The 23,801-nt window shown below is 45.4% G+C and overlaps 1 protein-coding gene and 3 non-coding genes across 4 annotated transcripts; all 4 read left to right on the top strand.

Moving 5' to 3' along the window:
* Positions 1 to 5,465: 5,465 nt before the first annotated feature.
* Trnat-ggu (transfer RNA threonine (anticodon GGU)) lies at positions 5,466 to 5,538 on the top strand. Its single transcript has one exon. It is a non-coding gene; the product is annotated as a tRNA-Thr (tRNA).
* Positions 5,539 to 5,796: 258 nt separating this feature from the next.
* Positions 5,797 to 5,869, top strand: Trnat-ggu (transfer RNA threonine (anticodon GGU)). The gene has a single exon. It is a non-coding gene; the product is annotated as a tRNA-Thr (tRNA).
* A 258-nt stretch (positions 5,870 to 6,127) lies between these two features.
* On the top strand, positions 6,128 to 6,205 carry Trnat-ggu (transfer RNA threonine (anticodon GGU)). Its single transcript has one exon. It is a non-coding gene; the product is annotated as a tRNA-Thr (tRNA).
* Positions 6,206 to 19,371: 13,166 nt separating this feature from the next.
* On the top strand, positions 19,372 to 21,267 carry LOC135394557 (large ribosomal subunit protein uL30m-like). The gene is made up of 3 exons (XM_064625358.1): positions 19,372 to 19,530; positions 19,834 to 20,106; positions 20,851 to 21,267. The coding sequence occupies exons 1-3, from the start codon at positions 19,486 to 19,488 to the stop codon at positions 21,130 to 21,132; spliced, it is 600 nt and encodes a 199-aa protein (XP_064481428.1). The 5' UTR covers positions 19,372 to 19,485; the 3' UTR covers positions 21,133 to 21,267.
* Positions 21,268 to 23,801: the final 2,534 nt, after the last annotated feature.

Below are 23,801 nucleotides of genomic sequence, written 5' to 3'. Positions count from 1 at the left end.
GGAGATATTCGTTTATATAGAAAGTGGATAAAAATGGGCACATTACACAGCCGCGCCGTTTTCAACATCTGCGGCGGCGGCGGCGCGCCGACAGTTTTGGTACGGCGGCGACGGCGAGCCCCGACCTCCGGCGGCGGCGCTTCGGCGCGGCGGCGCACACCTCTAGCGCTGATGTTGCTGCTCACTCGCGCCACCTGGCCCAGAGCAACAGGTCCATAGAGAAGCAGATTCATGAACTGCTGGAGTGGGGCTTAATCTATCCTGTTGAAAGCAAATATGCCCATCCGATCGTGTGTGTATCCACAAAGGACGGGGGAATGCGTCTATGTGTTGATTATAGGAAATTAAATGCCATGACTGAACCCGACGCTTTTCCTATGAGTCAAGCTAATGAAATTCTCTATCAAGTAGCTGGGGCAAAATTCATAACCATCAGTGATATGCTGAGAGGCTACTGGCAAATTCCTTTGGAGAAGAACGCAGAATACTGCCAAGCTTTTGTAACGCATCAAGGACAGTACGCTTGGCGTGTAATGCCATATGGATTAAGAAATTCCGCCTCAACGTTTCAAAGAGTCATTAATGAAGGCTTGTTGCCTCATCGTGATTACGCATGCGCCTACATTGACGATGTTGCTATATTCTCAGAGACATGGGAAGACCACATCCGGCATCTTGGCAAAGTACTTAACGCAGTAGCAGATGCTGGTTTAACTATAAATGTGAAGAAGTGTAAATTTGCACAGAAACAAGTGCACTTCTTGGGACATGTGGTGGGGTCTGGCACACATGCACCTGACCCTGATCGGATCAAGGCAATAGAGGAAATTGCTAGACCTGAGACAAAAAAGGACCTACGAAGTTTCTTGGGCTCTGCAGTTATTACAGAGATTATGTGCCAAACTTCTCGGCAGTGGTGTTACCTTTAACTCAGGTAACTCGTAAGCGCATACCGCAAAAACTACCTTGGACCACAGAAGCAGAAAAGGCATTCTGTGAAATCAAAAAGTGTTTGGTCAGTGCGTCTCTACTTTACGCTCCTGATCCCGGAAAGGGCTACCTTCTTGCCACCGATGCAGGGGCGGACCTAGAGGGGGGGGGGGGGGGGTCAGGATGTCCTGACCCCCTCCTCAATTTCTGTCTTCACATGGTGTTTAATTGACCTAGATTGTGTATCTACCATGCTGGCCAAGGCTGGAACCCCTTCCCAGAAAAATCCTGGATCCGCCCCTGCACCGATGTCTCTGATTACGCAGTAGCAGCATGTTTGTCACAACTGGGGGATGATGGGAAAGAACATCCTGTCGCCAACCCAGACCTGCTGGGCAACCATAGAACGAGAAGCGTTCGCTATCATCTGGGCGCTGCAGCGACTAGAGACGTGGCCGTTTGGTGCTATGTAGAGTCACTAAATAAGCTACGCTAAGACTAAATAAGCGTAGCTTATTTAGTGACTCTAGTGCTATGATCACCATAATAACAGATCATAACCCGTTGAAGTACTTGACGCTACGTACGACACCACACAGTGCTCGGCTGACGCGATGGGCGCTGGCTCTACAAAAGTTCAACGTCACTATCGTTCATAAACAAGAAACATTAAATGCCAACGCGGACGCCCTGTCCAGACTGACAACCAGCACTGAGTGCTTTACTTAGTACATTGCTAGCTCAGGTTCATATTTGAACGTGCAACTCCGGTCATGATGAATAATGAGTCTCGACGATGAGGCACCTAGAGTGATGTGAAGGGACTGAACTGTAGCCTATTGTGAATATGAAAGAACTTTCTTTCAGCCTATTGTGAACTCTGCTCCGAAATTGCAGCTGTGCACTGTAATTAATTGTGCTGCATTTTATTATATAAGATATGCATCACACTTGCGTTGGGGGTATCAGGCACAGCTCCTTGGCCCCAAAGCTGTATGCGTTATTTGTTTGTATGTTGCTTCCGAGATACTCCAGTGTATTGTTTACGCTGCGTATTTGTGCTATTATGTGCCGACCTTCAGTGGCACCGACCTTCTGGAAGAAAAGGCAGACGTCCTTCCCGACGGTCTTTGTTACAGATTTGTGGACGCTGCCCTTGATACTGGGCCAACTATCCTTATCTCTTAAGTGGTTTTCGTGGAACTTTGACGTGAGATATGAAAGTCACTGAAAAGGTTAGCCAGCTGTAGGACTCGAACCCACATCTTCCGGATTATCGGTCCAGGGCTCTACCAATTGAGCTAAGCTAACTTTTTTCTTTTCCACCTTTTATTAACAAAACACACAAGTGCACACAACTACAGGTACGTCACACGGTCGCAACGCCGTGGGCTATTACAAAACGTCTAAAGAGGAAACTGAAGACCTTTTGAATTTGTACATACGATTTTACAAGTACGTAAGGGCATCAGACAATGTTTCTAACCAATCTGGCAGCTCTAAACATCGCGTAAGGCACAGCTTAAGTTGGAATATTTCTATCTTAAAGTATTTCATAGGAGGCATTAACGGTTCTTCGTTCCTGTCAGCCATACGAAGTTTCCACAGACAGTACAAGGCTATAAGCATGACAATATCGTACCTGACTGTTTCCCTCGGGTGTAATGGGAGAAACCGTATGGTGTGTGGGTTAAGCCGAAGTCGAGTTTTGAAAACTTTATACTGGAGATCGTCCCAGAAGAACTGGGCTTCTGTGCAGTCTAAGAAAAGGTGATCATGCGTTTCAGGAACTTTGCAGAACCTGCAGTCTGCCGACCAGGGCACGTATATGCCCTTCTGCGCGAGCCATGCCTTGACAGGTAGTGTTGACGTATGAAGTTTGTAAAAGAATGTCTTCATGTTTGGTTTGATTGGCATCCTTTGGACTCGAACCAAAACATCCCTGCCTGGCCAAGTGGGTGGAATATCTCGATAGACAGGCACAGGGAACAATGTATCGATCAAGTGGGCCGCCAGCGTTTTCTTGTTGACAGACAAGAGGTATTCAAGGGTAAACCTGGCTTTCAAAAACTGCATGCACTCAACGACCTCCTTGAAAAAGCCTGTTAACCGCACCGTTCCCTCTGTGAACGTGACGTGTAACTCCGGGATGTAATTATATGTAAGGATGCGTTTTACTCCCTCGAGAACTGGATGCAGCTCCTCACGAATGAACCAGAGTCTCATGACCAGTTGTTTGACAAAGAGGTGCTGTAGGCCGAGGCCTCCATCACGAAGTTTTCGAAAAAGATAGTCGCGACGCATCCTCTCAAATGTAGAGCACCAGATTGTGGTGGCAAAAATCCTGTGACAGGCGTGCACTACTTTGCGCGGGCATTGCAAGACTTGCAAAAGGTAAACCAGTTTAGCAGCTAGAAACACGTTGCATACTGTCGCTCGCTGAAAAATTGAAAGGTCTTTCTTCCTCCAGATGAAAGCGTGTTTCCTTATGTTTTCGAGCCTCTGGGACCACATTCTACTCGGGTTCCTGGTTTCTTGCAACGGGACACCAAGATAACGAGGGTTTTGTTCCTGCCACGGAATTCCGCAAAAAGCTCCAGGTGTTGTCGCCCAGTGGCCGCACCAAACGCCTAAGGACTTGTCTTTGTTTACACGCGCTCCAGACGCTTGGCCAAACAAATCAACTTGTTCCATGACATTCACTACGCTAGGTTTGTCCTTGACAAGGAATGCAAGATCATCAGCATATGCGGCCACCTTGATCACAGTACCGGCCAGTTCGAACCCGTGGATATCATTCAGACGGATGACTCGCCGACACAGCGGCTCCAGGTACAAGTCAAAGAGCAGTGGTGACAGGGGACAGCCCTGTCGAACCGAGGATCGCAGCATTATCGGTGCGGCAAGAGTGTTGTTAATGATGAGGCTCGTGGCAACTTGCTCGTAACAAAGCTTGATGCGGCCGACAAAGCGAGCTCCCACGTTGACGTATTCCAGCAACGCAAACAAATATGTGTGACATACGCGGTCAAAAGCCTTAGAAAGGTCCAGCTGCAACATGGCCACATGGTCCCCCTCGTACCGACACCAATCCAGAATGGTACGCACCACATGGATATTCGTCAGTATAGTCCTACCCCTTATTCCGCACGTTTGGTGATCACCTATCAATTGAGGTAACACAAGTTGTAGTCGAGCAGCCATAACTTTGGCGTATATTTTGTAATCGACATTGCATAGGGTAATTGGCCTGTAATCAGTAACCTTTGCCGTCGAACCTTCTGCAACTTTTTTAGGAACCAGCACGGTGTGCGATCGCCGGAAACTGCCGGAAAAAATCCCGTTTTCTTCAGCCTCCTTCAGCCTTCAGATGACGCACCCTGGAAGTCGCTGAGAACGCGTGTTAGCTTAGCTCAATTGGTAGAGCCCTGGACCGATAATCCGGAAGACGTGGGTTCGAGTCCTTGAATACCTCTTGTCTGTCAACAAGAAAACGCTGGCGGCCCACTTGATCGATACATTTGGTCCCTGTGCCTGTCTATCGAGATATTCCACCCACTTGGCCAGGCAGGGACGTTTTGGTTCGAGTCCAAAGGATGCCAATCAAACCAAACATGAAGACATTCTTTTACAAACTTCATACGTCAACACTTACTGTCAAGGCATGGCTCGCGCAGAAGGGCATATACGTGCCCTGGTCTGCAGACTGCAGGTTCTGCAAAGTTCCTGAAACGCATGATCACCTTTTCTTGTACTGCACAGAAGCCCAGTTCTTCTGGGACGATCTCCAGTATAAAGTTTTCAAAACTCGACTTCGGCTTAACCCACACACCATACGGTTTCTCCCATTACACCCGAGGGAAACAGTCAGGTACGATATTGTCATACCTATAGCCTTGTACTCTCTGTGGAAACTTCGTATGGCTGACAGGAACGAAGAACCGTTAATGCCTCCTATGAAATACTTTAAGATAGAAATATCTCAACTTAAGCTGTGCCTTATGCGGTGTTTAGAGCTGCCAGATTGGTTAGAAACATTGTCTGATGCCCTTACGTACTTGTAAAATCGTTATGTACAAATTCAAAAGGTGTTCCGTTTTCTCTTTAGACGTTTTGTAATGGCCCACGGCGTTGCAACCGTGTGACGTACCTGTACTTGTGTGTGTACTTGTATGTTTTGTTAATAAAAGGTGGAAAAGAAAAAGTTAGCTTAGCTTAATTGGTAGAGCCCTGGACCGGTAATCCAGAAGATGTGGGTTCGAGTCCTACAACTGGCTAACCTTTTCAGTGACTTTCATCTTTCACCGTTAATTTCTTAGGCAACTTGAGGCCTTGTATGTGATTGTCCCTTCTATATTGTTCCAGCCTCAGAACATCAGTTATCTCATGTTCAACAATTACTGCTTGCGTCGCTCCCTGTCGTATGAATGTGTGTATGAGTGTGCAAAAATGTAAGAGGGAAAGGAGGATGAGTAAGAGAGAGTGACTGGTTTGTCCCTTCAGATGACGCACCCTGGAAGTGGCTGAGAAGGCGTGTTAGCTTAGCTCAATTGGTAGAGCCCTGGACCGGTGATCCAGAAGATGTGGGTTCGAGTCCCACAGCTGGCTAACCTTTTCAGTGACTTTCATCTTTCACCGTTAATTTCTTAGGCAACTTGAGGCCTTGTATGTGATTGTCCCTTCTATATTGTTCCAGCCTCAGAACATCAGTTATCTCATGTTCAACAATTGCTGCTTGCGTCGCTCCCTGTCGTATGAATGTGTGTATGAGTGTGCAAAAATGTAAGAGGGAAAGGAGGATGAGTAAGAGAGAGTGACTGGTTTGTCCCTTCAGATGACGCACCCTGGAAGTGGCTGAGAAGGCGTGTTAGCTTAGCTCAATTGGTAGAGCCCTGGACCGGTGATCCAGAAGATGTGGGTTCGAGTCCCACAGCTGGCTAACCTTTTCAGTGACTTTCATCTTTCACCGTTAATTTCTTAGGCAACTTGAGGCCTTGTATGTGATTGTCCCTTCTATATTGTTCCAGCCTCAGAACATCAGTTATCTCATGTTCAACAATTACTGCTTGCGTCGCTCCCTGTCGTATGAATGTGTGTATGAGTGTGCAAAAATGTAAGAGGGAAAGGAGGATGAGTAAGAGAGAGTGACTGGTTTGTCCCTTCAGATGACGCACCCTGGAAGTGGCTGAGAAGGCGTGGTAGCTTAGCTCAATTGGTAGAGCCCTGGACCGGTGATCCAGAAGATGTGGGTTCGAGTCCCACAGCTGGCTAACCTTTTCAGTGACTTTCATCTTTCACCGTTAATTTCTTAGGCAACTTGAGGCCTTGTATGTGATTGTCCCTTCTATATTGTTCCAGCCTCAGAACATCAGTTATCTCATGTTCAACAATTGCTGCTTGCGTCGCTCCCTGTCGTATGAATGTGTGTATGAGTGTGCAAAAATGTAAGAGGGAAAGGAGGATGAGTAAGAGAGAGTGACTGGTTTGTCCCTTCAGATGACGCACCCTGGAAGTCGCTGAGAAGGCGTGTTAGCTTAGCTCAATTGGTAGAGCCCTGGACCGGTAATCCCGAAGATGTGGGTTCGAGTCCTACAGCTGGCTAACCTTTTCAGTGACTTTCATCTTTCACCGTTAATTTCTTAGGCAACTTGAGGCCTTGTATGTGATTGTCCCTTCTATATTGTTCCAGCCTCAGAACATCAGTTATCTCATGTTCAACAATTGCTGCTTGCGTCGCTCCCTGTCGTATGAATGTGTGTATGAGTGTGCAAAAATGTAAGAGGGAAAGGAGGATGAGTAAGAGAGAGTGACTGGTTTGTCCCTTCAGATGACGCACCTTGGAAGTCGCTGAGAAGGCGCGTTAGCTTAGCTCACGCATTGTCTGATGCTCTTACGTAAGTACTTGTAAAATCGTTATGTACAAATTCAAAAGGTATTCAGTTTTCTGTTTAGACGTTTTGTAATGGCCCTCGGCGTTGCAACCGTGTGACGTACCTGTACTTGTGTGTTTTGTTAATAAAAGGTGGAAAAGAAAAAAAAAATAGCTTAGCTCAATTGGTAGAGCCCTGGACAGGTAATCCAGAAGATGTGGGTTCGAGTCCTACAGCTGGCTAACCTTTTCAGTGGCTTTCATCTTTCATCGTTAATTTCTTAGGCAACTTGAGGCCTTGTATGTGATTGTCCCTTCTATATTGTTCCAGCCTCAGAACATCAGTTATCACATTGACGTGAGAATTTGGTTGGGTTCTCGTAACAAGTGAATCCGTGTGTATGTTTGTATGTGCCTATACGAGGCTGGGGAGAGGATGTAGTAACGCACTGATTTGTTGTACTAATTAGCGACTGCAAATCAGTCGTTCTGGAGAGAGTGTGATTACCGCTGATTGGTGGTACAAGTTTTGGGGTGGACCATAATATTTTATGCTCTAAAAAGACGTGGGGCTTTTGTTGGGATTAATTAATATCTGACCCACGGGAAAATCATCTTGTATGAAGGACCGTCCTGGTCCTATGTAAAAATGTGACGACCCCGAACCCGGAGGAGGGACCGCACAAACAAAACAAAAGGGTTCGCCTTTGAGTGAGAGACGACAACTCGAATATCAGGATGGCGAACAGCAATTTAATCACAGTAACAAAACTCCTGCCCTATCGCCTAGCCTTAATTGAGAGCGCGCGGTTTGGACTTACTTCTGGCACCGGATTTCACACCACGTCTGTTCGTCTCTCGTTGTGCCACGTCGGTCGTTGCAGGCTTGTCGCACAGTCGATGTATGCCGCGGACGTCCCGTTGCTAAGTTGCGGTAACACTGTCGTTGACCCACGATGCTTGGCCACAGGAACAGTGAGTCTTGATCACCTCCGTCGGCTCTACGCTATCGCTTTCGGCCCCGTCCGTCAATCTCGCTTCCACTCCCAAGGCAGACTGCCCTTTTGTCCTTGGCTTTCGCTTTTTAAAGGCATCTTTCCTTTGTTCCCTCAACGGGGAACGACGCTCGTACGACCTCGTCCAGTGGAGCATCAAAACGACTTTCTCCTTTGTGGATAGCCATCCTAAAGGTCGCGGCTGTGACGATGACCTTCACTGCGTGTCGCCGGGGTTCCAAGGCTTGCTCAAGGCTTGTCCCATAGTTGGAAACCACGACTTCAGAAGGCCGCACAACACGCTCCAAACCAAGACACAGCAATAAAGCAAGGTCGCTAGACTATCCATTGAGCTGACTGAAAACCTTTCATGCCCAAAACTGGCGGGCATGACATTCTCCCACCCTTTTCCTTGTTTTTTTTTTTTTTTTCAAAAAAAAAAAAAAAAAAAACAGGTTCAAAACATCAAGAGCAAATACCAACACGCGCATGCTCTTGAGTTCGGTCTACGTCACTGCTGTGCATTCACGCAGGTCGCAGGGGCATTCACGTTCGCACTTTCTGATATCGTTCGTCTGACGGATGTTTTGTGGCACATATTATCACTTCACTTGTATTGTGTAGATGACACCATAGTTCTTCACTTATATAGTTCATCTGGCGGCATTTAGTTTGCCGCCCCTTTTTTTTCTTCTTACATACAGTTATGATAGTCACACATATAGCAAGTCCAATGTACATAGTCACTGCTTCGTCGCTCAAGTTCTTTGCAAGGTGTCCGACGCAAGAAAAGTAACCAACGTTTTCCCAAGAAGGGAAAAAACCAACTGCGGTCGTTTACGCATCTACCTATCAGCGGTGTCTACCGTTGTTTTCTTTTTCATTTTTTTTACTGGCTTTTTGCATTAAAATTTCTCTCAGTTGTCACTTGTCAGTAAGCTGTTGTAGCGTCAAGCCTTCGTCCCTCACCTTTGGCTGTGTTCTTTCGTATGTACCAACTACCCCACACGAACACGTAAGTGGAGGTAACAACCAATCAAGAGCAAAACGCGATAGTCGAACTGCCTGCGGAAAACGAGAATGCGCGCGCGCGCGCGCGCGCACACACACACACACACACACGCACACACACACACACACACACATACATACATACATACATACATACATACATACATACATACATACATACATACATACATACATACATACATACATACATACATACATACATACATACATACATACATACATACATACATACATACATACATACATACATACATACATACATACATACATACATACATACATTGGATGATGATGAGGTGGGCGATTCACCGCCGCTGAGGCGGTACACTGCCCTATTGCGCATTGAGAATGGATGAGGGGATGATGAGGAGATGATGAAAATGAAAAGAGTATAAATATGGCATGTGATACCATGAACAGCAAAAGTACTGTTAGTGCAAAAGTAAAGTTAGCGCGTGTCCTGCGCGCGCTAGCATTGTGTCGTTGGTTGGGGTGTTGGTGATTGGAAAGCATTGTGTCGCCATCTTGCCGCGCTAGACGTGTTTCCACTAATTCGCAGAGCACTCCACACTATTGGTTGGGAGGCCCTTGAATAAAGTAGGCTATGAGTCAACGAACATATTTTATATTTTCCAGCTTCTCCTGCAAACTTGTGCTGCATGCGAACCTGAAACTTTCTATTTTCTTGCTATTCCTTTTTGTTTTAACTGACCCCTTTTCAATATCTGCAAGCAGGCTTTTGTTCAGCACTGGCAAGGGAGAACTTCCCATTTGTCTGGATATGCCATTCCAAGTTAGAGCGAGCATAAGGGAGGGCTGTATCTTCGGCAAGGACAGGCACAACGTCCGAGCAAGAGCGGTAACTAAATAATTTCACTTTTCTGTCCAGTTCAAGACTCACAAGGAAACTTCTTCTGCGGATATCAGTGTAGCTTGGTTTCCTCGGTTTGCTCGTGGGACATTGCCTTTTGTGAAATTTTGTGAAATAATATTTTTTTTGCAACCATTTACTACAACACATATAAAGAGGCAGTCCTCTTTTCACAATGTGAACCAGTCCATAAAAGAAGACAGCATGTAACATTCATTGTTGTGTGAGCCCGCCCCAGTTATTCAATACAGCTCGGAAAAAGCAATCCAGCTAGAGTGAAAACGATGATCGATGTAATGTGTTTGTTCCGGGAACAACATTTCTGAAAGGAAAAAAGTTAACATATAGAGCAAGTCACCCTTTACATTTGCCTATATTTACAACACATGGTATAAGCCGCAAAGAAAGTAGAGGAAGTGCTGAAAACTTTAACCACCTACCTTGTGTACTATGTGTTCACGTTATGACTTTGTGGCATCACCCTGGTTTCAGGTTCCGGCTAGCTCCACGTCTGATTGGGCAGACCTACCCAAAAAGAAGAAAATGAAACTGCAAACGACTCAGAAGAAAGGATGCAATGCATACATGCATGTAAAGAAGATAGAGGCCTACCCAGAGTATATGGTAATGTTTATTTTGTAAACTACACATATTTATCAATACATATGTTACATATAATATGTACACATCTATACATATATTTACGCATATACGCACTCCTTACGCACATATGCACTCCTACCTACACTTGTTACCCTTTCTGCAGGTGAGCCCTTCCCTCAGCACACGAGCACGAAAAGAGGCCAAGACTAAAGCATTTGCTAACCTAACTGATGCCATCAGAGAAAATGACAGTCCCCCGAATATTAAGCAGAGGATATATGTAAGCATTTCAGGGAAAGACGGACACACAAATCACAGCTTCGGAGAAGCTCTTTACTAGGCACAGCCTGTTGACAGTAGACATATACGAGTTATTTTGTAGACAAGATTATGTTTGCTGGAACAGAAAAACCTGAAGATTCCTGCAGAGCATTTTATCCTACAAAGCAAGACATAGTGAACCGTATCCAAAATGTGCTGAGGAAGGACCGCTTCAGTGATGTAGACCAGGAGAATACAGCAGCTGTTATACAGAACTTCCAGAAGCAAGAACCAACGTCATCACACTTCTTTTTCCGGCCATACCGTTCAAGAGAGCACACACAGCAGGATGATTCTGCAAGAGCTTCATGCGATGATGTTTTAGAAGCCATCTCACAAGAGTGTGATGAAAAGCTACTCTTCTGCTACCAATCTGCATTCATGAAGTCCCTAATGCAAAAATATGCTAACACTTTTGGTGTGTTTAGGTGCCACCCACAAGACCACCGATTATGCTTTGCCCTTGTTTCTCTTGGCTGTGGAGACACCGGTTGGTTATATGAATGTTGGGACATTCATAACACAATTTGAGACTGCTGAAAGTATTTCAGAGACCTTGAGCATCTTCAAACAGTGGTGCCCTTCATTCAACCCTGTATTTTGGATAGCGGATTATTCACTAGCAGAGATAAATGCAATATCCACTTTCTTTCCACACGCCCAGGTGGTTATCTGTGATGCTCACCGTGAACGAGCCTGGGATCGGTGGTTGAGAAAAAAGGAGAATGGTGTTAGGGACCCACAAGAAGCCCTCACCTTGCTAAGGAAGATTGCCAAAGCTTCTACTGATGAGCAATACAGACTTGCAAAAGAAGCTTTGCACACCTCAGACATCTGGTGTTCCAATTTCAAATTGCAACACTATACCTAAACAATGTGTGGTTCATCGTTGAGAGGATGTGGGTGAAGCTCTACAGGCTCCATCTTCCTATAGGCACCAACAATGGGATCGAGTCGCAGAACAAGTTGCTCAAAGAGTGTTACCTGAAGCAACACAGCGGACGTAGAAGCCTTGCAGGGTTAATCAGTGCCCTTGTTGGTCAATTTCTTCCGGACAGAAGACGAATCTTTGGTGAACGGAACATGAAGTTCTCCACCGAGTACAGGTTGTGCAACCCCTTTGTTTCTCCACAACAGGCCACCAAAGGTGGTGAAACACATCATGACACGAATGACGGCTGACTTTACAGCAGACGACACAACTGCAGATGATAATGGTGGTGACCAGGGGGTACTCAGGGTGCAGTCATTGTCTGAAAGTGGCCGCCATGTCATCAATTTTAATATACCATCATGTACATGCATAGATTTTAGCACAACTGGTCTTCCACGCAAGCACTTTTGTGCGATATTTTTGTTGATAGAGTCGTGTGGATTCAATTCCCTGCCAGAAAGGTACAGGGAAGGCCCAGGCTGGGATGTGGCCCCCAGGCAAGAGACACCTTTGAAGTGGAGGCACCAGATTATGCTGACACCACTGTGCACAACACCACAAAGCAAAAGCCCAGCACCACTACAGGACCTGGAGAAGGTGCAGAGGAGAAGGGAGAGGCATGCCAGGAACAATATTAGGTGCGCGCTGAAACGCTACAAAAGCGCAGCGTATTTCTGTCGAGATATTGAGAAAATGAAGAAAGTACTGGACCTCCTGGGCGAATGTGAATGTGAACTGCAACAGGGCACTTCAAAGTCCCAGGGCTTGGCCATCAGGGGCTCCCCAACAAAAGGCTGCTCGAACCAGCAGAAACAAAAGGAAACTGTGCGGAAAACGTTTCGGGCAAAAATGCTCAAATGTTACACTGTATTTCACGTGGCCGTGTTGGCGCTAAGGCGGACGAAATGCGACAAACGTACCAGGTGCCTGTTCCCATCCCCGAATGATATTTTCTACCACCTTGTTTTGTATGAGAACATATCTTAGCTATACCTCCGTATCAGTGAGGTTTCTGCTGTACCAGTATAGCTGTACTCAACCGTATAATCAAAAGAAGAGTAAAAGAAGGGCCTATATATATACTTCAAGTGCAAGTGGGACCTACGTACTTTCTCACTTCTTATATAACCCGTTTTCAATGCATGGTTCTCTCGGAAAAGTGAAATCTATTAATGCCAGTAGACTTTCGCTTAACAATAAGTTAAGTCGGAATTGCGGAATAAAAAACGGGCGGAGCGTCACACGTAACACGTTCACGTTAGCGTTCACACGTCACACGTTAGTTTACAAAAGCGTTGACCAACAATATTATTTTGGTTGTGATCGTCTGTGTTTACCTTGTCTCGGGGTTCAGTCAAATTTCATCATTTGCGACTCTGTTGGCTCTGAAAAATAAGCAAGATTCCATGACAACTGGCAAATGATACATGTATATATGCTTCCCGCTCGAGACAAACGTTCTTAATCAGGCTCCCTCTTTCCATTTTTGTTCAATTGAAGACGAAATCACTACACCGCTACAGAGACCCCGCGCGCCTGACAGCACACCAGACGCAGCGTCCGTCGTTGTCATGACGACAGGTAAAGAGAGTGCGCCTGCGCGGCAGTGTCGCGTTTCCCCCCATGTGCTCCTACATCTCCTCGCCCTCTCTGTACGGGGAATCGGTGCCAGAAAAACTCTCCCGTTACCAGACAGGTGGAGAAGAATGAGATCGCAGAACGAGAACGAGAATGCAGAAGGTTTTGTTTCCGATGGAAACAGTGACGAGTGACTAAACTGTCGACTGTCTGCATGAGCGAAACGCGAATTCAGACGGTTTCGTTTTTAAAAGAACCATTAGTAACTTTCTCAATTCGTACTGGACATAGTATTGAGAGTTTGCAGGAGCAAAACGCGAAAGTTTCATTTTCTAAAGAACCCTGCTCAAATTTTTCATTTGGAGTGACAAACTATGGATACTTTGCATGAGCAAAACGCGCGAATCCAGAAAGTTTCGTTTTCAAAAGGAACCTGCACAAATTTTGAATTCGGAATGAAGAAACTGTTGATAGTTCGCAGGAGAACAACTTAAATTTAATTTCGGATTGGGTAAACAATTGATAGTTTGCAGGAGCGAAACGCGAATTCAGAAGCTATCGTCTTCAAAAGAAACATGCTAAAAACTATTGGTAGTTTGCAGCAGCGAAGCGCAAATTTCGCATAAAGTTTCGTTTTCAAAAGAAAGAAACTAAGACGTTAAATTCGAACTGAATATTTCTGAGTGAATTTCACTGCTGTTGCAGTGAAGTTAATTGCACAGCTCCATTTCGGGCCCAAACGGCCACGGATCCCAACAGTAGGTCGTTTCATCGGCGGATTTGGCATGGTGTTTCAAACGGTACGGTGCCAAGGAAAGCTACAAAACCTGTAGGAAATCCACAGAAAAAGCGGTGCTGATTGAAAAGAGCGAACAACTCGAGACCGTGTATTTGAAAGTGCCGTGTCGTCTGCTACAGTGCCGTGTATGCCAAAGGGAGTCTGGCCATTAGGAGGAGCCTAAAAATGGGGCTCGACCTGTCAATCAAATTGAGCGTTTTTCATTGGCTGCTGTTTTCTATGAGGGCCGCCATGACACCAAAATTTTCCCGAAAATGGCGGCGTAGCTTGGAACGGCGAAGCGAGGATTTCATGACAATTTTTTTTCACAAATTACGTCAATTTTATTCCGTAAGTGTACATTCTGTTGCAATTATCTTGCAAATCACCTTTAAATTACGCTCCAGTGTCGATGTTTACCTGAAAATAATATGTTTCGTCGTCCTTGTTAGGCCTAGTAACGACAGCGATCACAGGCAAATAGCAAGAAAAACGCTACAAATGGCCAAAAATTTTCATTTTATGACATACTTTTATTCATATACACACCTTTGCCCGTTCTTGGTTCAGTCTTGTTATGTTTCATAGTTAAAATACGTATAATACCGGCAGTCTGTTCCAACTAGCGGTTCTGCCGGCCAATCAGTTCTGCTAGCAAGCACTTCTGCTACTTCTGCCTTCTGCTATTCTGCGTCTTCCCGGCGTACCCCTCGCCATCCAGATGGCGCCGTTAAAAGTGGACGCAAAATCTATTATGTTGCTAGGTCGTCAGGGAATATCCTATTCAATCTAATCCAATCCAGTTTCCCAAAAATGTCGGCACCCAGTTAATACAGGTAATATATAGCTTGGATAGCCTGGGGTTAATAGCGAACTGTATTTTGGCTAGTGATTGGCCAGAGAGCTCAAAAAGTGGGTGGAGCTCCAGGTATAGGCATGTTCCATTAATGGCCAGACTCCCTTTGGCATACACGGCTCTGGTCTGCTACAGAGCCGTATATGAAAAGGGAGTCTGGCCATTGGGAGGAGTCACAAAAAGAGGCTCGACCTGTCAATCACAGTTTCACTCCTCTGACTGGTTTGCTTTTTACCAAGGGGGTCGCCATGACACCATACTGCCACCCAAAATGGCGACGAAAACAAACACAGTGAAGCGGGGATTTCGTGACAAAAAATTTTCACAGACTAACCCGATTTACGCTGCAAATGTACATCCCAATATAAATTTCTCAGAAATCAGTTTCAACTTATGCTCATCCATCAATATCTAACTGAAAATAATACGTTTTGTCGCCGGTGTTAGGCCTAGTGAACACGGCGATCGCGGCGATCACAACGAAATCATAACAAAAACGGCGCTATGCTGTACAATCTTATTTTTAACAGCTGGATTTCGTGGATATAAACATTCTTGCCTCTTATATTTCAACTATTCATGTAGATTTGTTTAAAAATCATACCGACAACAGAATGTGTCCCAGCAGGTGGTTCTGCCGGCAGCGGTACAACGACGGAAGCAGACGACAATTCCCGACGTGCCTTACGCTCCCTAGGTGGCGCTTATCAAATTTGCACCAACAATCCACTAGTTTTGCAGATTGCGAGAGGTATCCATTTCAATCCCATCCAATCCACTTGCCACCCAAAATGGCGCTGCCCATGTTGGATAGCGGGGCAAATAGTGAGGATAAGCTGAGTGATAGCGCCCCATATTTCAATACTTCATTGGTCGGAAAGCTGAAAAAGTGGGTAGAGCTTCAGGTATAGGCATGACCCATTAATGGCCAGACTCCCTTTTAATATACGGCTATGTAGCAGACCAGAGCCGTATATTAAAAGGGAGTCTGGCCATTAATGGGTCATGCCTATACCTGAAGCTCCACCCACTTTTTCAGCTTTCCGACCAATGAAGTATTGAAATATGGGGCGCTATCACTCAGCTTATCCTCACTATTTTCCCCGCTATCCAACATGGGCAGCGCCATTTTGGGTGGCAAGTGGATTGGATGGGATTGAAATGGATACCTCTCGCAATCTGCAAAACTAGTGGATTGTTGGTGCAAATTTGATAAGCGCCACCTAGGGAGCGTAAGGCACGTCGGGAATTGTCGTCTGCTTCCGTCGTTGTACCGCTGCCGGCAGAACCACCTGCTGGGACACATTCTGTTGTCGGTATGATTTTTAAACAAATCTACATGAATAGTTGAAATATAAGAGGCAAGAATGTTTATATCCACGAAATCCAGCTGTTAAAAATAAGATTGTACAGCACAGCGCCGTTTTTGTTATGATTTCGTTGTGATCGCCGCGATCGCCGTGTTCACTAGGCCTAACACCGGCGACAAAACGTATTATTTTCAGTTAGATATTGATGGATGAGCATAAGTTGAAACTGATTTCTGAGAAATTTATATTGGGATGTACATTTGCAGCGTAAATCGGGTTAGTCTGTGAAAATTTTTTGTCACGAAATCCCCGCTTCACTGTGTTTGTTTTCGTCGCCATTTTGGGTGGCAGTATGGTGTCATGGCGACCCCCTTGGTAAAAAGCAAACCAGTCAGAGGAGTGAAACTGTGATTGACAGGTCGAGCCTCTTTTTGTGACTCCTCCCAATGGCCAGACTCCCTTTTCATATACGGCTCTGGTCTGCTAAAGTCACTCGCGCCACCTGGCCCAGAGCACTGTGCAGGAGCGAAACGCAAATTTGGGATATACTTTAGCAACGATGCCGCGGCCTTTTCGAACAGAAAAAAAACAAGAAAAGCAAAAAATGCGCTGCTTCTCAACTATTTGAAGACAATCTCCGAATTTACGAACCAAAGTATGTTAAAAATATGCACTTTTTAAAATATGTTTTACGAAAATTACTTTTTTTAAACCGGAGCAATCCAGCTATCTATATGCTACCACCATCCCACTACTTCAGCGCCACTAACAATGAACACGGAAACTGATAGAAATGCGAAACGGAATCCTTATATTTTGCAGCCCTTTTTGGGTATTACGAACGAATTAATAAACGTATTGCAAACAACGCAAAAATTTGGCAGACAAAAAAAGCTAAAAATATACGAAACAACATAGCAGACGACACATGAGCGGCAGTTTTGAAACACGAACTTTCGAAACGAGCGCGAAAAATGAACCTCTTCACGCTAGGCCCTGTGAGACGTAACTTGCATAGGACTAACGTAAGATTTGCACCAGAACAAGTACTAGTATTCACCTGACCTAACCTACCCAGGTGAAAAATGTCTGCAATCCCAAGTGGTTTATGAAAGGATTTCCACTTGAAACCACTTACGTACAAAGTGGTTTCAAGTGGAAATCCTTTCATAAACCACTTCGGATTGCAAACATTTTTCACCTGGGTAACGTCAGTTACGTCAGACGCAGTCTACGTCAGCCCTCTCGACACATGGAATTCGTATTCACCTGCCCTGACCTAACCTCAGTCACGTCGGATGCGCAGTCTACGTCAGCCCTCTCAATACATGGAATACATATTCACCTGACCTAACCTAACCTCGGTCACGTCAGATGCACAGTCTACGTCAGTCCTCTCGACACATGGAATACGTATTCACTTGACCTAACCTCGGTCACGTCGGACGCACTCTACGTCAGCCCTCTCGACACATGGAATACGCATTCACTTGACTAAACCTAACCTCGGTCACGTCGGATGCACAGTCTAAGTCAGCCCTCTCGACACATGGAATACGCATTCACTTGACCTAACCTAACCTCGGTCACGTCGGATGCACAGTCTACGTCAGCCCTCTCGACACATGGAATAAATACGTATTCACCTAACCTCAGTCACGTCGGATGCACATTGTACATGGAGCCCACTCTTCGACATGTGCAATACGTAATCACCTGACCTAACCTAACCTCAGTCATGCCGGATGCACATTCTACACAGACCCACTCTTCGACAGCAATACCTAACCTGGGAAAAGATGCACTCTCTCCACATCCAGGTGTTGCTTTTTGTTTTAATTTGTAGCATTTTATTATTTCCACATCAACATAAAAAGTTCCATTAAGCAAAACCATCTTACGCAACCCTATACCCAAAACGCTTCTCATACTACTACATCCAATAGAAGACGACTATTAACCTCTCCATACCCAAAACGCGTCTCATGCGACCATGCGACTATAGGGACTGTGCGACAAACTGGTGGCGCCGCGATGCGGCCTCCGGAGAAAGTACCTTGCGTGATAGCCGCCGGGTAGCCAGCTTTGTTTACATGTGAAGTGCGGGCATCTTTTTTTGCCACAGCATCGCTAACTGTGCCAGCACCTAAAAGAACTCTTCATTAGGGACCAGATGCTTAATTTCTCGTGATTTCTACGCGTCCAATACCACCGAGGACTCGCAGCGAATAGCGTTTGTGACGCGCGTTTGGCCATTGCATGAGGTGTGCACAACATGAGCGAATATATTCTATTTCTTTTGTTCTAGTTTCAATGAAACTGAATGAGGACCTATAAAATGATCAATGATTTACAGTTGCCACTTTCGTGACGGTGAAACGCCGCTGGATATCACCGTCAAATGCACCGACCAAACGGCAACCTATTTCGAGATAATGATTGAGGTGTTTCATCGCCAGTGCCCAGAGCCGATATTGCTCCCGGGATGACGAGTCTCACAGTGAGAACAGAAGTTCTACGTTGTCCAAAAGGTTTAGTATTTACTCACCGACCATTTCACAGCTGTCGTCCCGCAAGCCTACGGCGGTAGCCGAGGTAAAAACTCATATACTTTCTACTTTGAGGATCTCTTTAGCGTTATTGTATCTGAAGATACTGGAAAACTGCAGTGCAAGTTCAGGCAATAAGTTGTGACCCCACGTGTTTATTTGCATGGATAAAACGGACGCACGATGTAAATTTCAGTGACGAAGCTATGTGTGTGCAAAGACGACGAAAGGAATACAAGAACAAGACTCAGTCAAAAACATATTACAAATGGTTGGAGTCAGAGGAATACACGTATATAGCCTTCGCTAGCAAGCCACGATTTTGTGAGGAGTCAAATAACCATCCTCTCGACGTATCACTTACATGTGTTTTGATCGGACAGACGCGAGTGGCTGTTCTCCTTCCGTACTGTTAGATGCATTGTAAATACGGTGGTTGCTTCTGTGCAATTTGTCTCCATTCACTTCGTTCGCACCCCAGAAAGGTTCCACATTATTTGCACTTCGAAAATTAGCCCTTCTAATTGCGGCGGTCGCCACGCAAGCTACGGTTCCACTTGAGAATGCATAGAACGGGCGGCGTGGTATCACGTCGGATACGTCCAAGACCGCCACTGGCGGCGCTGTCGCGACGGAGCAGCGCGCCCCCTTTAGGTGTCGCACGGTCCCTATATCGGATAGCAGACGACTATGCGATACATAGCCGATCACGGATCACTCGCCCGTATGCACTCGTATCGTCTGGCAACAATGACAACGTGCCAAAATTGCCAAACGCTAATTCCACGCCTATCCGTCCGCCGCGGCATCGTTACTGAAGTACTGCCGTTCATTCTGTTTGCTTTCACGTTCTAGTGGAATGGCTGTCTCCTTACTGAGGAAGAACCTGACAAGCATCATACAGGTATAACGCAAAGAAGCATCATGATTACTGCTTTCCAACGTGCCGACACTGCTTAAAAACTGACCCGCTCAGATGCTGTAGAACATACAATTCAGAGTTACGCACACTTAATAAATGTCAGCACTTCACTACCGAACAGAAACTGCGCCAGACTTCATCATACAAAAGTGAAGGTCACGTGTTCTAATTGCTGTTGTACTCAAACGAGGACTTCAGTAGCTGATATCTTTCGGAACATCGAGTCTCAAAGATGGACCCGTGCTGCGACACATGAGTATCACACCTTCACATTTGTTTTTTCAGAGGACGTCGACGTCTTTCTGTGTTGCTCTGCAGTCACATGGAGCCTTGGGCTGTCGCAGATTTGACACCTTTTCAGAACAGGCCGACAGTATATTTGAAAAAGTACGCGAAACTCGCAGAAAAGCGGAGACAGGGGACTTCGAGGTACCGAAACTGTTCCTTGTTGAGCGGATCGCTTCGGAGTATGGAGTGCCGCATTATGAAAAAGATATTCTCAAGATTCTCCAGCTGCTGCCCAGCAAGGAGGACAAGAAGAACAGGATCAGACGGCCGGTGAGGAAAAATACAAACACACATTGCAGGGAAGGCTGTTGAACATTTGAATGTATGAGTCCACCTTGATTTCATAACAGACACAGTAATGGACAATAACGAGGAAGAATGAAAAAGGAAGTACGTGGAGCATGATGGGATTTGGTTGTTTTGAGCACGTTCGGATTCCTATCATGCTGAGCAATCAGTAAAGTATAGCTCTTTCACAAAAATTATTGATGCTGAAATCATTCCATACAGGGATTTTCCCAGTACCCCCCCCCCCCCACACACACACACACACACAGGCACCCACGAGGCATAGCCGCATACTTCCTTTTCTAGTCCCAACATTAGCGTTGGCCAGTAGCATCACTAGGGGGAGTGGTCCACACTGGTACTGCTACTTCCATCCTTTATCTGAGGAGCAATGGCACAAAAAAACAACATGAGAAGCTCCCTGTGAGCACGATTATTTATTAATTTTTTTCTGCATGTGGTGTGATATTGTGATTCGTCGTTTATCACACCTGGCATAGAAAGGGATCCATTATTGAGGGGGTGGGGTGACGCATACCCTAGCGACGCCGCTGGTGATGATACAGCATACCTGCAAGTATAGCTAGATACCCGAAATAATGATTACCTGTCTGATAACAGTCCTCTGCTCACATTACCTCGTGCAGTCACATACTTTGCTAGCATGTCACCGAAGTACAGTCATATGATGTTATTTGCAAAAGTAGAAATCATTCTTTTTTTCAGGTGGGGTCACGGACAGTTGTGAAGAACACTCCGTTCATGTGCAAGATGCTGTGGAGGGTGAAGCATCTCATCCGTGTCAGTCCCATCACGTTTCCAGACGGGGAACCGACTTTAGAGCACTGTGGATACACCCACCTGGACCGGGACGGAATGTTCCGGATCATACCAAAACTCCAGGTCGATCAAAACAGGCTGCTAAATCCACCCGAGTACGAGAAGACAAAGCTCGAAGGTGAACACATAAGAAAGGTGCTGCACCGGAAGTGGATGAACAGCCTATGAAAGAGCTAGTGCCAAGCCATGAAGACGACTGTTGTAAGACAACTGTGTGCTGGAGCAAGTTAGATGGAGCAGAATGAAGCACAGAAATGTGGGTCGGAATATAATGTTTTAGTAAACTCTGATGTGGTTGACTGATTTGAAGTTTTACAGATGCTTTGGAGTGATTCTCATGGGAGCACCCATGAATGTGCTTGATGTCACAGGGCTAGTGATGCTTAGCATGCACTTACTTACGAACATTACCCTTTCAGTAATCAAAATTCATGCAGGTGAACGTGCAAACCCTGTAAAAAAACATTCCTTCCGAGTAGGGTTTTCGGATTTATCCGAGAAACTCCAGAAAACATACGCCGATAAAATTTCCGGCAATTCAGATTTATCTGAAAAATTCCGGTGTTTAACGATCCCGGAATTCAGCAGTCAGGGCTTCATTCACAATGCTGGTAATGCCTTCGAATAACCTCAGTGTTAGGGTCGATGAATGAGGTGACTATACTCAACCCAAGGACGTTATGCCGTCATTTGAACCAGTTCAGTTCTATGCCCGGGTTCTTCCTGTGGGCTTTGTCCCATTTTCCTTGTCCTCCACGTGAACAAAACGCTACACTGGAGCATGGAGCACAGGTGGTACAAAGTGGTCATTCTGAAAGGTTACTAGTTGGCACAAACAGCAGGACGGGAAGAAAGCCAAAGCTGCCTGCGACTATGTCAAGGAATGCCCTGATATCGAGATTTTCATATCGTCGGGTGACCACTATAGAGATGTCGTGTTCTGCAAGTACTATCGCGTAACAGTAAGCACTGCAAATGGAAACGGTGAGCTAAAAATTACCAAACATCTAAACTCTGAATGACGCACATAATTGAAGCCACGGGTAGACACGGTTAAGCACAATTCCTCGTATAACACACATTATTTTAATTTTTGTTCATGTAAGACTTGTACTTTGTATTGTAAGGATTGCATCGTTTGTCAGTTGTCCCGCGCAACATTAACAACAGGCCTCCCTTGCAGACTGAATCACGCGTGAAGGCTAACGTAAAGACTGCGCTGATGGCATCTCGCACTAGTTCTGACACGCTATTTATTGTACTACTCATTCACATAAGTCGCAAATTTTTCTCAGAATTTCGGATATTAAGTGAGCCCTAAAATAAATTTTGAAAACTCAGATTTCCGGAAAAATGAACTCCGAAAAACATCCTCCGAATCTGCTCAAAAATAAACTACCAAAATCCTACTTTGAGATAAAATATTGTGCAATCTGTCCGGTCTCTATGCATGCTTTTTGTGCGAGTTCTACCATGATTATTTCATTTATTAAATGCAACCTCAAGCATATGTTTCATAACTTTCATTTAATGAGCTAAATTACATATTGTGCACTCCAACAGCGCTTTCATGAGCGTACCTGCTGTCAACCAGGATTGTTTATTTCTGCGGACAGTGGTGATGTCTCTTGCGGTGCCACCTCTTGCTGTGCATTCTGAATCGATCGTTTGATAAATTCAGGCTGCACCTCCATGTAGATAGACATCATCTTGTGATTGACGTTAATGCTTTTCGTGACACACTTCTCCACGCAACTGGCCTGATTGAAAACAAGACATACACAAATGAGATTACACTGACAACATTGACTATCAAGATCTGCTCTTACTTCGTCTGAAGTGAGGTCTCTGTAATTGAGGTTGTTCACACACTGCTGGAAGCACATTTCTGTCATACGGTTATAGATGAGCAGAAAGTCCCGGAACTGTTGGGTCACGTGAAAGGAAAGGATCGGTTATTTAACATGGTGTTTAGGGTACTTAGAACACACTACCGTGCTATACCTGCACGGTGTTTAACAGCCGTACATTTGGGTATGTGAATGAAAAAGTAATTTTCGCAAAAAACAAGCAGTACTAGTGGTAACTAAGAACTGCTAATCGAGTACTAGTAATGGCGTCATGAAGCTTATTGGAATTGTGTGTCCTGGTGTACATGTACACAAACCCGTGATGCATGAGCGAAGCAGGTACCGCACAACTAACTACTGATGCAGGTACTTAACAAAAGTTGTACACCTACACCAATCGAGGGTCTCTTTCGAACTCTGGGAAAGTCTGGTACTGAATGGTAATTTGTGTATGAATTCATTGGCTTCCGTTCTGGTGCTTAAACACAGTTTAGCTGCATCGGGAGCCCGTTCCCATTCCCTGTAACTCGGAGGACTCTCAACTGTGTTTCACGGTGTTCATCATCCATACTAGTGAGAAAATGGTTTACATTCCGAACAGCAGCGTCCTCGTTCATTCTACGGTCGTTCTGTCCCGGTTTGGTTCGTTCATCCTAGGATCCTATGCATGCATCTTTATCCAACCATGAATCACGGTAGACCTCCACAAGCGCTGAAAGCTTCACGTGCGTGTGCCGAACTTTGTTTACTTATTTACCGCAATGGCGCTCGCTACATGGGCGGCTTTCTCGGGAGCTTTCAGGTATGGTATAATATATGGAGGCCTGGCTGCAGCTAAGCTTTACGATACCTTCCAACATTTAAATGATATAATAATCAGGGCAAAACAAGTCTCTTCGATACCGGAATCCAAACTAGCCACCACACGTTTCTGCGCCATCTATCTTCGATTTTTGTTACTATCGTTTCTACGTTGTTGACAGGGAA

This window comes from Ornithodoros turicata, chromosome 5, assembly GCF_037126465.1.
Source record: "Ornithodoros turicata isolate Travis chromosome 5, ASM3712646v1, whole genome shotgun sequence".
NCBI lineage: Eukaryota > Metazoa > Arthropoda > Arachnida > Ixodida > Argasidae > Ornithodoros > Ornithodoros turicata.
This window is presented reverse-complemented; position numbering and strand designations above follow the sequence as displayed.

Coding starts and splice junctions, on each gene's coding strand:
- LOC135394557 (XM_064625358.1), top strand. CDS start 19,486: ATGGCTGTCTCCTTACTGAGGAAGAACCTGACAAGCATCATACAG. Junction 19,531..19,833: donor ACCTGACAAGCATCATACAG/GTATAACGCAAA, acceptor TTGTTTTTTCAG/AGGACGTCGACGTCTTTCTG. Junction 20,107..20,850: donor AGAACAGGATCAGACGGCCG/GTGAGGAAAAAT, acceptor TCTTTTTTTCAG/GTGGGGTCACGGACAGTTGT.